This window comes from Fusarium pseudograminearum, chromosome 1 (genome assembly GCF_000303195.2).
Source record: "Fusarium pseudograminearum CS3096 chromosome 1, whole genome shotgun sequence".
NCBI classification, from domain to species: Eukaryota; Fungi; Ascomycota; class Sordariomycetes; order Hypocreales; family Nectriaceae; genus Fusarium; species Fusarium pseudograminearum.
Window position 1 is genome coordinate 2,690,912 of NC_031951.1, and position 14,189 is coordinate 2,705,100.

The 14,189-nt window shown below is 50.6% G+C and overlaps 2 protein-coding genes across 2 annotated transcripts; one reads left to right on the top strand and one right to left on the bottom strand.

Moving 5' to 3' along the window:
- Positions 1-602: 602 nt before the first annotated feature.
- Positions 603-5,212, top strand: FPSE_11631 (uncharacterized protein; the record flags this gene model as incomplete). The annotated part of the gene is made up of 2 exons (XM_009264748.1): positions 603-5,063; positions 5,117-5,212. The coding sequence occupies 2 exons, from the start codon at positions 603-605 to the stop codon at positions 5,210-5,212; spliced, it is 4,557 nt and encodes a 1,518-aa protein (XP_009263023.1).
- Positions 5,213-6,438: 1,226 nt separating this feature from the next.
- Positions 6,439-8,326, bottom strand: FPSE_11632 (uncharacterized protein; the record flags this gene model as incomplete). Its single annotated transcript, XM_009264749.1, has 3 exons — positions 6,439-7,647; positions 7,727-7,916; positions 8,046-8,326. 3 exons carry the CDS (start codon positions 8,324-8,326, stop codon positions 6,439-6,441), a joined length of 1,680 nt encoding a protein of 559 aa, XP_009263024.1.
- Between the last annotated feature and the right edge of the window lie 5,863 nt (positions 8,327-14,189).

The following is a 14,189-nucleotide window of genomic DNA, read 5'->3' on the forward strand; positions in this document are numbered from 1 at the left end:
AGTACCGTCCAAGTCACGTCTTGCTTGAAAGTGCCCTGGAGGAGCCCCCGGACCGCACCAGAATTTAGGTGCCTGCTCGGCAGACTCTTAGCTACGAATCCCCTGCAACACATCCATCCATTCGTATCCATTTCGCATTCTCTCTGATCCCGCAGTCCATCTCGATCTCCGTTGCATTTCTTTTCCCTCCCCCTTCAACCTGGCATCGCAGCACGCACCGCTCTTCAGAACTGTCACTGTACTGTACTTACCTGACTTGGTAAGCTGCGCCGCACCGAGGGTACCTGGCCGACCGACCAGCAGACGTAGACGCAGACAGACAACACAAGAGGAGCAGCACTTAGGTTGTTACTGCGCTGCGCTGCACAGCACATCTCCCTCCCCACTTGCGGTACGGGCACAAGTTACAGTCAGGTCACATTCAATCACCAACCACGCATACGGTACTGCGCTACACACACCCGACCTCACGGACACACGCCCCTTCACCAGGTCGCATCTCGATCGTCTGCTGGCCGCCGCGCAAGGCCCAAAGCCACTAGGGGCCAAGGACTCTCAGTCCTTCCGGGGCCTCGATTCCGTCCTCGTCTCCAGGCGCCTTCATGCAGCAGCTCTCCAGTTTCAATTCTCCCTCATCTCCTTCTGCCTCTTCGAATCGCTCTGTCGCAGATTCAGTCAGCCAGGAAGAGGAGGGTCCAACCCAAAATCGACAACAACACCACTCTTTTGCTACTACCTCTGCTCAGGCTGATGTACCCACATTTGCGACTTCAACCATAGCCACAAGCAGCACTACTAACACTGAGGTCGATACCAGCGCTTCACTTTTTGCGGCCGCGAACAACGCAGTTGGGAGAGCTTACGACAGAGTTGCAGCATCTGGCAGGACCGCCCACGACTACCGTCGAACATCAGAAGTACCAGCATGGAGGCAGGACCTTAGCATACCCAACTTGGCCTCCATCGTGCCCTTATCTGACTTGGCCAACTCTTTCTCGGCAGCCTCGACCACTGGCGCTATTCACCAGTCGAGTCTATCTACAGCGGGTAGTCCGCGAGGTCCTAGCGCCTCGACGCGAGGGCTCCCATCGAGTCCAATTCCATCGAAGCGTCCCTCTGCCCCGGCAAGAGGTGAACCGGTCATGCACCCATCGCCCATTAAGAAAGCCCGCACTGGGGCATCGCCGCCTCGCAAAGTCGAACTTCCTAACAAAACCACTGGCCTTGATCCCTCAGCACGTGGAAAGCAACAAGGACCTCTCTCGCCCCTCTTTTTCTCCCACACGCCGGCAAGGCACGTCCATCGTCCAGCCAGCTTTCCTGCAACCGAGCCTTCTGTCTCTATGCTTTCGCGCATGCGAGAAGACCCGGCGGGTGGTGTGACAACGTTGAAGCTGCCCCGTGCAAGTGTCAATTCTGTGAATCCTGGTAGATCAGAGAGCACGCCTGGGAGCTGGGGCTCGTCAATGGATGTTCCTACTCACAGTGCAACTCCAGATAGTCGCAGTCTACCGCCTGGGCTGCAGATGCTTCAAGGTATTGGAGTAATCGAGTTTTTGGAGCAGGATGAGAGGCCCACATTCTTAATAGATCTGGATAATTCCGCCAACACTGGTCGTGCTGGCTTACATATCCTATACTACAATGCATCTCTGCGTGGAGCACACGAAGTGCTACAGTACTTATCCGTGGACCAGGAGGATACTAGCACAGACACTGATTTTGGTCGATTCAAGTCCTGGATTATGACACCACTTAAAGGTCGCGCAGTGAACGACGGTTCGTCTACTCATTTCTACGCTGGTATCACTTGGACGTTCTCGACACTGCGACGGAGATTCCGCTTCATCAGCGCCCATGCCAGCTTTTCCACTCCTCGACCCAGTTCGTCGCTACCACTTATCGACGAGACAGCCGATTCAGAAACACGGAGTGTTGGACAATCGCCGCGGATGCCAGTCACCCCTGATGCTGAGCTCGTCGATGCGCCTGACTATTTTGGTGATGCTGAACCTCTCGATGCTAATTTCGATAGCCGTCATGGAGACGTTGATGCAATTATGGAGGGATGTGAACCAAGGCTACATCCCGATGCTTTCACCAATCAAGTCTTCCAGTCGCAACCTGCACCTAGGTCAATATTCGATTGGACCAGAATACCCATGTCGGATTCGCTTCCTCCTCACATCAAGTTTGCCCGTTCTGTAGATTGGGCGTCGACTCCCCTAGGACCCATCGAGGATTGGCCCGCTGACCTCAGATCCATGTCTAATCTCATCATGGGCAGCCCACACCCCGCTGCAATGTACTGGGGTCCCCAGTTTGTGATTATCTACAACGAAGCTTATTTGGACCTGGCTGGACAAAAGCATCCCAAGCTGATGGGAGCTTGTTATATGGATGCTTGGCCTGAGATTTGGGACGAAATCAAGCCTGTGTTTAAGAGTGCACTGGAATCTGGCCAAGCGACCATGAAGCATGAAAATCAACTGTTCATCAATCGACATGGCTTTCTAGAAGAATCCTTCTTCTCCTGGTCTATCGTTCCGCTGGTAGACGGCAACGGCGAGATCATGGGACTTTACAATCCGGCCTTCGAAAACACTCGCAGGCGAGTCAACGAGAGGAGAATGCTCATGCTTCGCGAGATTGGCGAAAGAACAGCAGCGGCTACCACTGTTTCCGGGTTCTGGCCCCAGGTGCAGAAGGGACTAGAATTTAACGAATTTGATGTGCCCTTTGCCTTGATTTATTCAGCCAAGGAGGACACTGAGAGCGAAGTTTCGTCGTTACACTCCGGCAGTTTGATTCATTCACCACAGTTGGTCCTTGAAGGAAGTCTGGGAACCCCCGAAAACCATCCGGCAGCGCTTTCACACCTCGACATGCGGCAATCCGACGACGGTTTCGCACCGTATATGCGCCAGTCAATGGCTGCAGGCGGCGTTCCAATCGTCCTCTCTGAAGAAAACGGCAACCTCCCTACGCATCTGATCGAAGGTCTCCACTGGAGAGGTTTTGGCGATCCTTCGAAAACACTCGTAGTTTTCCCTGTCATTCCAACTACTACAGGTGAATCTGTCATTGGATTCATTGTCATGGGTGTCAACCCTCGCCGACCGTACGATGACGACTACAAACTATTCATCCACCTTTTGTCTCGTCAGCTAGCCACATCGATGGCGTCGGTGGTATTGTTTGAGGAGGAAATCAAGCGCGGCCAGAGAGCTGCTCGCCTCGCTGCACTTGACCGTCAAGAGCTTTCGATGCAACTTTACTTGCGTACACAAGAAGCCGTGGAAAGCGAGTACAGATTCACCAGAATGGCTGAGTTTGCTCCGGTGGGTATGTTCATTGCCAACTTCGCAGGCAAAATCAACTACTGCAATGACATGTGGTGGCAGATTTCCAGACACTCCAGATCCGAAGATTCGGTCGACACTTGGATGGACAGCGTTCGAAATGAAGATAGATTGGCGCTGGAAGAGGCATGGGATAGGTTGCTCAGGGAAAAGGTCACGATTTCCGTGGAGTTCCGCTTCAAGTGCAGTCAACAGAGCGATGGAAATACGATCGACACATGGGTTCTCATGAGCGCATATCCGGAGAAGAACCAGGAAGGAAACTTGAAGCTGATTTTTGGCTGCATCACTGACATCTCATCTCAAAAGTGGGCCGAGAAGGTACAGAATGAGCGACGCGAAGAAGCAGTCGAGATGAAGCGACAACAGGAGAACTTCATCGATATCACGAGTCACGAAATGCGGAATCCTTTGTCTGCAATTCTACAATGTGCCGATCAAATTGCAAACAACATCACGGTTTTCGATTCGCACACGAACAAGGCAGAAGTGGAGAACCTGTTGGATGGGTGTCTCGATGCTGCCAACACGATCAATTTGTGTGCAAGCCACCAGAAGCGTATTGTTGATGACATTCTAACCTTGTCCAAATTGGACTCGAATCTGTTGGCTGTCACACCTATCGACGAACAGCCCGTCAGAGTTGTGCAACGTGCTTTAAAGATGTTTGAGTCGGAACTGGTTGCTCACGATATCGAATTCGAGTTCAATGTGGACAAGAGCTTTGACGACTACAGTATCAAATGGGTAAAGCTCGATCCATCAAGATTACGACAGGTTCTGATCAACCTCATGACGAATGCTATCAAGTTCACGCAGGGTCGCGAGAAAAGGGCCATTTCTGTCACCCTTAGCGCTTCCAAGAAGGTATCTGAGGCGACCAAAAAGGGCATCACATACTTCGATAAAGTTGACCAACAGCGCGCTTCGGCTACGGATATCAACAACGTCGAAGAGTGGGGTCATGGCGAGGAAATCAACATTCACTGCACAGTCGAGGATACCGGTCCAGGTCTAATTGAGGACGAAATGAAGCTTCTATTCCAACGATTCCAGCAGGCAACTCCACGAACGCATGTTCAATATGGTGGTTCGGGATTGGGTCTTTTCATTTCTCGTATCTTGACAGAGATGCAGGGCGGTCAGATTGGTGTTACATCCCGACGCGACATTGGCAGCAGCTTCAGCTTCTACATCAAGTGTCGACGTTCCCTTGCTCCCCCTCCCGACTTTGAGGAGATTACACCTTTCAAGATTCCTCGAAAATCACATGCTCCAGGCATTCCGCAGAAGCCTGCACCCAACCGTAAAGCTTCTAAGGCGGCGGCTGCGGCTGCAGCAGCGAGTCAAGATACGAATCAGTTATTCGATGTGTTGATTGTAGAAGACAACATCGTGAATCAAAAGGTTCTCCAGCGACAGCTACGGAACTGTGGCAACAACACATTCGTCGCCAACCATGGCAAAGAGGCCCTGCAAACCCTTGAGCGATCAAGGTTTTGGGCAGGAAAGGAAGCCGAGGGCGTTGATATCTCTGTCATTCTGATGGATTTGGAAATGCCTGTCATGGATGGAATGACCTGTGCTCGAAGAATTCGAGAGTTGGAACGAGAGGGGACGATTGTACAGCACATACCCATTATTGCAGTAACGGCTTATGCTCGACCGGAACAGATTGAGAGTGCAAAGGCCGCGGGAATTGTAAGTCGCTGTTGTCAAGAATTTTGCACATTTCACTAACCAGTCTACCACAGGACGATGTCATTTCCAAGCCTTTCCGAATTCCTGAGCTTTTGCCCAAGATCGAGGAGCTTGTTGGCAAATACAAGAATCTTTCGGTGTCCAACTGATGCTGAAGACAGCTTGTCTCGCCGATTGACTCACCTGATACCCTGGCCAGAATACTCTTGGCTTTATGAACATGACGAATCTTTCGACCTTGATGGCCATGTTGGCCTTACCTTTCGATATAATATCTTGACTACCATATACAACATTTTATTCAATTATTCGGCTATGCGTGGCATTTGCTTCATATCCACACGGCGTTTTTAGGAGGAAAGAGAACCATTGACGGTTTGCGGGATGGCCAGCCATCCAAGTTTATTTAAATGTAGAACATGGCAGCGACTTTCTGTTTGGGCTCTTGTGCGCGAGTGATTTTCCCGCCAAGAGCAGGGCATACGGTGATAAAAAAGAACATTCAGTAGAGAGGGAATATATGAGCATTTGTACGAGCGCGATAGAGGTATACACAACGTACCGGCGTTGTTGAGGGCTGATGTGATGGGTGCTGTTTTTCTGATATCTTTGGACAAAGACAAACATGGATCAGTTACCTGCCTTGTGTTGTCGAGATGGTCACAACTATCGTGTGCATATATCCAGACAAGAGTATCAGCTACCAAGTTATTAGATAGATGATACCTCGCACGGTTGTAATAAGCTTTAACCCACGTCTCCTTCACATGATATCATATATGTACATGACTTTTAACTAGGTCAATGAGAAGCACATAGTCATCGTTTGCGTTCACGCTTGACATTATGGATTTGACGCGAGAAAAGATGAGAAGAGACAAGAGACTATAATCGCAACTCATTTAACAAGGTCGCAAAAGTAACCAAACAATGGCAACATTAATACATATAAAGTAGGAGCACATTGACATTCACAGTAAGCCGATACAAAGGGTTTATTCAACACGCAGCAGTTGTATTATTAGGTATTAATTATCTCCATTCCGGGTATCAGACAAGAAAACAGCAAGAAGCAAAGGCGCGGACAAGCCAACTCATCGAGGTCGGCCAGTCCATGATAACAGTTTTTTTGTGTTTTTGTGACATCTGTTGCCAGACATCACTTTTCTCAAACATCCTCCTCTCCTCCTTTCATATTCAGTAACTTAACTATGGAAATTGGTATCAGTGAAGCAGTCTCGACAGGGTATCTCGGTATCTTGTGAAGAAATGCAGATCCATCCTTCCATTCCCAAACCCTTTCAATGCGCGTGTTGTATGGTGGTGTGGGGTTTTTGTTTCATTGTATGAGTCGTAACGTTCATCGCCAAACCCTCTAGGCGGCGGCGGTGACAACGGGAGCAGCGGCAGCGTCCTTGGGCTTCTCAGCCTCAGTGGGCTCCTCAACCTTGGGGGTCTCCTCGGTCTTGGACTCCTCAGCCTTGACCTCGGTGGGCTCCTCCTGGACGGTCTCCTCCTTGTTCTCCTCGCGCTTCTCAGCAGGCTTGGGGGACTTGCCACGGATGGTGTTGCGGAGCTTGGAGAAAGGAGACTCCTTCTTCTCACCCTCAACGGGGGCAGGGGACTTGTCACGCTTGCCGAAGGCGAAAGGCAGAGATGACTTGCGCTTCTCCTTGAGGTCCTTCTTGACCTCAGGGGCGGGAGAGGTGGCGGTAGCAGCCTCGGTGGTCTCAGTAGGGACGGTGGCAGGGTTGGAGACGTCGACGGCAAGAGGGGTGGTGGCCTCAACAGGAGGGATCACGGGAGCAGTGGTCTCGGCCTCAGCATCGTCCTTGGTGGTCTCAGGCTCAGTAGGCTTGAGCTCGGGGGTCTTCTTCTCCTTCTTGGAAAAGACGTTGCCGAAGAAGCTGTTGCGCTTGATGGCAGTGGGCTTCTCCTTGGGGCTCTCGAGGGCCTTGTCATCAACGACAGGGGCAGCATCAACAGGTGTCTCCTCAGCGGGCTTAGCAGACTCCTCGACGGCAACAGGGGCAACGACGGGAACCTCCTCGACGGGCTTGGCGGGCTCCTCGGCCTTGGGAACCTCGTCGACAGCGGGGGTTTCAGCAGCAGGGGTCTCGACAGCGACCTCGTCAGCGTTCTTGGTCTCGGCCTCCTTCTTGACCTCTTCCTTCTTGGCTTCCTCCTTCTTGCCGAAGCCGAAGAAAGATGTGCGCTTGCGGCTAGCAGATCGGCGCTTGGGCTCCTCGACCTTAGCCTCAGTGGGCTCCTCAACCTTGGCGGTCTCCTCAGTAGCGGGAGCAACCTCCTCGGTAGCAGGGGCAGGGGCAGCGGTCTCCTCCTTAGGGGCCTCAGCGACCTTCTCCTCCTTCTTGGCAGGCTTGAAGCTCTCAAGAGTGGCCTTGTAGGTCTCAGACTCAGTGACAGTGGTGGCAAGCTCCTTGGCCTCAGCAATCTTGAGCTTCAGCTGGGCAACCCAGTTGTCGCGCTCAGCAGTGTTGGAAGCCTTGAAGGTGTGCTTGTTACCCTTGGAGGTGAGATGGAACTTGTTAGAGCCGTCGATCTCGGGCTCGGTGGCATCAGCCTGCGGGGATGACGGTCAGCTTACTGTTTCTTGAATGCCGGCAGTTGTTGAATTGGAGAATAGTGGGTCTGTCACTTACCAGGCTAATGACGCTTGAGGGATTCTTCTTGTCACCAACGAAGAGAAGACCCTTGCCAGTCTCGGAGGCCCAGGCGATGTTAGAGTGAGCAGTCTCAGTGGACTTCTCGCTCTTGAGGTAGTGGGAGAGAGTCTTGGGCTCGACGGCGTCAGTGCCGAAGAAGAAGAACTCCTTGGTGGGGATAAGGTTCCTGGAGGGGTGTGGTTAGCGTTGGGTCTTGTTAAGGAGGTGCATCTGCTGCTCGAAGCTTTCATCGGCAAACTGATAGAACGACTTTGCAGTTCAAACGTTGAACTTATTCGCGTAGAACTATACTTACTTGGGGAAGCTCAGGCCCTGAGCCTTGTGGTTCAGGTGGCCCTCCTCAACAGGCTTGGCCTCTTCCTCCTTCTTCTCCTCCTCGGTCTTAGCAGCCTCGTCAACGGGCTTGGCCTCCTCAGCAGGCTTCTCCTCGGCAGCGGGAGCGGTCTCGGCGGCGACAACGGGGGTCTCCTCGACAGGCTTGGTCTCAGCGGGAGCCTCGACGGCAGGGGCAGAGATGCCAGTGGTCTCAGGCTTGGCCTCCTGGGGGACCTCGATGTTCTTCTGTTCCTCGGCCATTTTGAAAGATTCTGGGGGTATCAAATGAGATTGGGTATCACAACAAACAAAGACGTTGGTATAAAAAAGGAAAGAAAAAGGAAGTTAATCCAGAAAAAAGGCGTTTGGTTTCAGATGGAGCTGAAGAGCAGGTAGAGGGGAAGGAAGAAAGAGGAAGAATGGGCAGAGGACGGGGAGGCTTGGGGTACTTATTTGTTGCTGTCGCGCCGTGAAAAGGACCAGAGCCTGCCAAGCAGAGATGGAAACTGTACCTAAGGACTCAGGGTCACACCCAGTGAATAGACCTAAACTGACTACGTGGGTCAGGGCGGGGCGTGTGCAGAAGCGGGCGGGAATTAGGGGGGAGTGAAGAGATTAAAGACCGGGTAGGGTACCTTAGGGGATGGACGATGACTGTCAACTTTCTGTGGACCAGTTAAACTGTTGAGATTCTTTTTTACACTGCGACGATGGCGTAAATATGTGCAGGCTTGTATCGTACGAGCGACTATGATAGTATTGATCTTGCAGTTGTGCTTCACTATTAACATGGTACGAAAGTACTGCACTGTATGTACTGTACCGTACTTCTCCATCTTGAATCAAATCTTCCTCGTGAGGCTATTCGCACCTGTGATCTCCTCACCGTATTCTAAGATAACAGAGCCTCCCATTCCCAAAACACCTAGCTTCAGTCGATGATCTCCTTAACTAGGTTGGTAATTAGGTACGGATTTTCATTAGCCACTCTCGCGTCAACTCGCCGGTCATTGCAGGGGCATGTTTTTCATCTCCTCCATGGACATGGCATGACATGACAGCATTCAGTAACCAGATGCAATATCGATACATTTAGTGAGGGATAGTCAACCTCCACACATCGATCATGCTTCTTTCAAGATGATACATATCTCATCTCGTTCCCCAGCAACTATTGCTCTTTCTTGAATGTCTCTCCTCAACCAATTTCTACCATTTCCTCCCACGCAATTTTTACTCCTTGTTGTTGCTGGGTGATGCCCTGGTCTGTGCTGCATTAAACAAGTGGAACTAATATTGCAGATGCCCCATCGACCTGCCGGCTACCAGTGGATTTGGATTGACTCTACTTTAGCGACCTACACTAGCCGCGGACAAGATTGCTGTAGCACATTCAGGGCCCACGTACTCGACACGTACCTTCTTATGTCCAAGCGGTACCTTCCTTCCCGTTCGTCCAATGTGAACAGACCAGCGCCAGCGCCAGCGCCAGAGCCAAAGCAAGAGCAGGTCAAGACTACCTAGATATTACCGTTCCGTTCAGTCGAAAAGGAACTCACCGTAACTCCCGTTTTGGCTACTTGCATCAATTTAACCACACGATATTTGTTTCTACTACTCTGCACGGAGTACTCCAGCTCTCGCATCCAAACCCACCAGCTGAAGCACATATCGCAATACTACTCTAAGCATTTAATATCATGATTGCGGCGGGCAATTCCGGCCCCTTTCATCCTCTCCAATCCCCAATTTCTCCAAGCTGGGACTCACGATATCGACCGCTACTGACGATATTGCGGAACACGTTATCCCCAGCGTCTTGGCTATCTACAGAGTACCTAGACTCATATACAGAGGCCTGTGCAACTATCAGCGCTATTTGATACTAGCTGGGTCTATCGAACCCCATTGTTGAATACGGTCACCCTCCCTGCATTTCAAATATCTGTATCAAATACGGTTTTGCGTGCATGGGACTCGGCCGTCTACTATATCGAAAACCGTGCCAAGCAACCCTCGCTCCATCTCTCTCCCTGACTCAATCGTGCGGATCTTTATTCAAGAGACATACAAGCAAGACTTTACTGCTTCTTGCTCGCCGGTTTTCTTTTCTAGTCCAGTGCAGGGTCTCGAAACAATGTTCAATATCGATCTCCAAGCCGCCTTTTCCCCCCAATCACCTGCAGGATTGATCCCCACTCTTCTTGAGTGATATGGTCCAGCATTTGACCTCAGCGCCCGTCCCTAGAATGAAGATATCAACAAACTTATCAGACGCCATGTGCACTCTCAAACCTACGAGTCTCACTTCTTCTGGCTTGGCGGCTTGTTGTCCAGGCGGCTGTGTCTCATTTCTTGGGTTGTATTTTTCGAACGACGAGCCCAATAATAAGCCATGTCCATTGGTTCCTAAAATAATAAAAACAATCTGCCCAACCCAAGGATCTCTCGCAAAACCCAATCAGCACCCAGCGTTCACCTATTACCTCCTGTGTCTGGCCTTGTTCAAGAGCCCCTTGAATCCTAGCACAAGAGCTCTGGCTTCTTTCCGAACTCTCCACCAAGCCCTTGTCCTTGGTTTCTCGCTTGAGCCCAGTGCCGACAAATGCACCGTGCCCATGCAGCCAAGATCAATTCAGTTGGCATGGGTTCAGGTGGAACACCATTTGGAGCAAAACCCGAGATGATATTGTCATGCCAAATGCAGAATTTCGACAGGTGGCAGTCTCGACATTCTGCCCAAAATTGTCCATCGCTCAAAATGCATGACCATGTCTTTGTATGGCTCGTCTCGTATCTTGACCCTACTGTGCTTCCTTGCACCTTGCACTACACTGCACAGATAAAGCCGACCTGCTGGCCGATTCACAATTGCCATGAGACCCTCTTGCCTTACGTTGGGGTAGTGGCTTCTGTATGTTAGTTAAGTGGCTCAAACCCAAACATTGTTGCGCATCAAAAGAAAGATGTGTTTCACACGATCTTGATGCACAGGTTTCTGCGTTAGTGCTCTTCCTTGCCCTCGACTCTAATACCCCCAAGTGTCAGGTCATGTCATGTCAGGTCACGCTTCTATGTACTACCCGCAGAAGAAGCACCCTCCAACAGGAGTTCTGCTCCAGTAATATCACAAATCAACCCTCCAACATGACATAGCTACGGGAGCCGACCCTGACAGACGCTACCAGGCACACTATCGGATCAAAGCATGTTTCTATTTGGAGTCTGGCGATTTCCAACCTATTGATTTCTCTGATATCTTCTTTCGAGAAGAAGGAGTTCAAGCAGAGATTGCACTGAATTGGTTTCAAGCCCGAACATGGCCTTACGGCGGCTGGACGCTAGCGAAAATGTCGTATTAAACAGGCTCCGCATTGTGGTCTAGTTCGACACACTTCTGGCGAATCAATCAATACGGTCGACTGAACCAAGGGAACACCACTCCATAAAAGATACATCGCCATGCGCTGGAGGTACATCGCTGGACATGTGGCACGACAACATACCTTTCAGTGTCCCAAGATAGTACCGGTACCTTACTTTGGCTCAAAGGCCCATAATTTCTTGTTTCTGAGACCCTTATTTGTCTATCGTTAAGCTCTCTCACTTCCTAATATGTGAGAATCGTGATGAATCACACGAACACTACCCTAGAGATCGAGCAAGATCAACTGAATGCAAGTGAGAGAGCCGTCTTAATCATTGCCATCAAGAACCAAGAATCAAGGATCAAGAATAATCATCAGTCATAAACACACTGTACCCGACTTGACCTAGTGTCCAGTATAACGCTGAAGGTTATCCACCCATTCACAATTGCATCACCGTGTCACAATTCCGCGATGCCACACTCTGATTGCTGCATCGGCCACTCAATATTCAATCCCACAATCAAGTACAGTTCAATCCAAACTACGGAGTAACCCCAGGCGTAGCTCACACGATCGCGCCTCTCCCTCGTCGTGCGTGCAGGTGACTGGAAGTTCAGCTGCCACCTTGGCCATCTCGAGCATAGTCCCTTTAACCATTTGGGAATAGCCTGTCAGCCAGAGCCGCGATCACCAAGCCAGCATAGGCCGTTGAACACCATAGAGCTTCTGGCGCAGACACTGATGCCCATCCTTCATTCCCTTGACTCAGGCATTTATTTAGAGGCTACTGTTTTGTATTGTACTACTGAGGGCCAAAGACTTTGTTGATGGGATAGACAGCAGCTGTACGCACGACGTCCTGCAAAGAATGCATGCCAACTTACTCGTGTGGCCGTTAAAGCGGTAGAAGCGGTATATCGAATGTTTTAGAATCGGTCAATAGTAGTTGTGTTTGAATCAGCTTGCCCAAACCTAGGAGTCGGTGGCTTTGTCGCACAGGCAGGAACCATCAAAATGGCTAGCCCATGCGTGAACTTGAAAGAGCACAGCCCTTTGGTCTCGACTGAGACCCCTATCTTTGTTCGAAATACTACATATCCGAGGCGTTATGATTTCACTGATGGGAAGATCCCGCTCTCCCTTCCAGCGTTGACTGGGTTTTGATCGATCACCGTCTTTTTTTCGAACAGGCAGCCGCCCTGATGAGGATCAGAGAGGTGGGCGCCAAAAGGAAGAGACGATGGTCCCAGTGCACGATCATGATCACCATACACGGTCCGCCGCTGGTGGACAATGCAATGCAAATGAGGTCCACATGCCCGTCAGCGCAACCACAACTACGACCACGTCCATCCACATGTAATGCTGGCTTGGCTTCGGCTTGTGGAGACCAACCCTGCAGCCTCTTTGCGTGTCGTCCAGGCATTGCAACATGAGGGTTACGGCAGACCAAGATCTTGTCGAGCTTGATTCTCAACGTTCAAGGCGGTTTCTTGCTCCAACGGCGCTGTAGTATTGCCACTTGGAGCCCCGGAATAGGACCCGAAACAAGGGCGTTGGTTTCGGTTCGACTAATGTTGCCAATGGCTGAATTTTACCCGGGTCACACCGACATTCTCCGGGCTTGAGATTTCCTACAGTTTCCATCCCTGAGATGGCTGATCCCTCATCGACCGATGGTACCTGAGTCTGTTGGGTTTAGATTTTGGGCCCTTGTCTTTTTTTCCTCTCGCGGCTGAAAAAGTCGTCAACTTTTTCCAAATTATCTGTGCCCAGTCAGACTATGCCTGATCAGCCACTCATCCATCCGATCCGATGGCGGTTTATTGTTTTTGTTTACAGAGTACATACAGAGTACGGAGTACCAGTGATGAAGTTGGCCGCGTTGCTGAAAGAACAAGTCAGGTCATGGTATCCGTTACGCCTTGGCCTATAGAATGGAACTGCATCTTGGTGCCCATGACTCATTTGATGCTGCTTGGCTGCCATCAAAACAATCCGCCGAAGCAATGCAGTCCATGTGTGTTTTAGGTGACTGACTACTCGCATATTTTCGGATTTTATCAAATGATAAGCTGGGGCAGTTCCACAAGTTGATCTTATTTGAGATTCTATGCGACCGTGCAATTTAACTCATCCTAGCGGTCCTTTGTTCAATGGACACTGGCAAGACAGGACAGGATGGACGATCCACTTGTTCTTAATGACTAGTGCATGGTAATGCGATATTCTTCTGAGTCGTCGTGATTCGACCCGTGATTCTTCAGCCTCGGATGCGGCGATATACGGTCAGAGAGATGTGAGTGGGTTCCTGAAGGGTCCGTTTTGACGTTTTTGTGACCGACTTGGTTGACCTCGACAACAAACCTCTTGTTTCCCGCCACGGTTGATCATGTGTCGTTCACAAGCTTTTGTCCCATGCATTAGGCGTAACGGTATGGCTATCTCTTGCAGGCCACCACCGTTTCGAGTCATATGATTTGATGTTGCGGGACTGTTTGTCCAACGCCCGTCCCCACGCGTTGGCGATCTCCGAACAACGGTACTATGTGTCTATCTCTATGTCTGTGATGAATATTTGAACGCCTTGTATGTACCGAGTATTTTTTTTTTGGTGTCAGATGGCGCCCCTAATATTGGGCTTACAACGAGTTAGCTCCTTATCTCAGCTGTCGGATCTGGCATGAAAGGATTCGTGCAGTTGACGACTCTCGAGCCAGCCAACCATCCATCCAACTTTGAAGTCAAGGTGA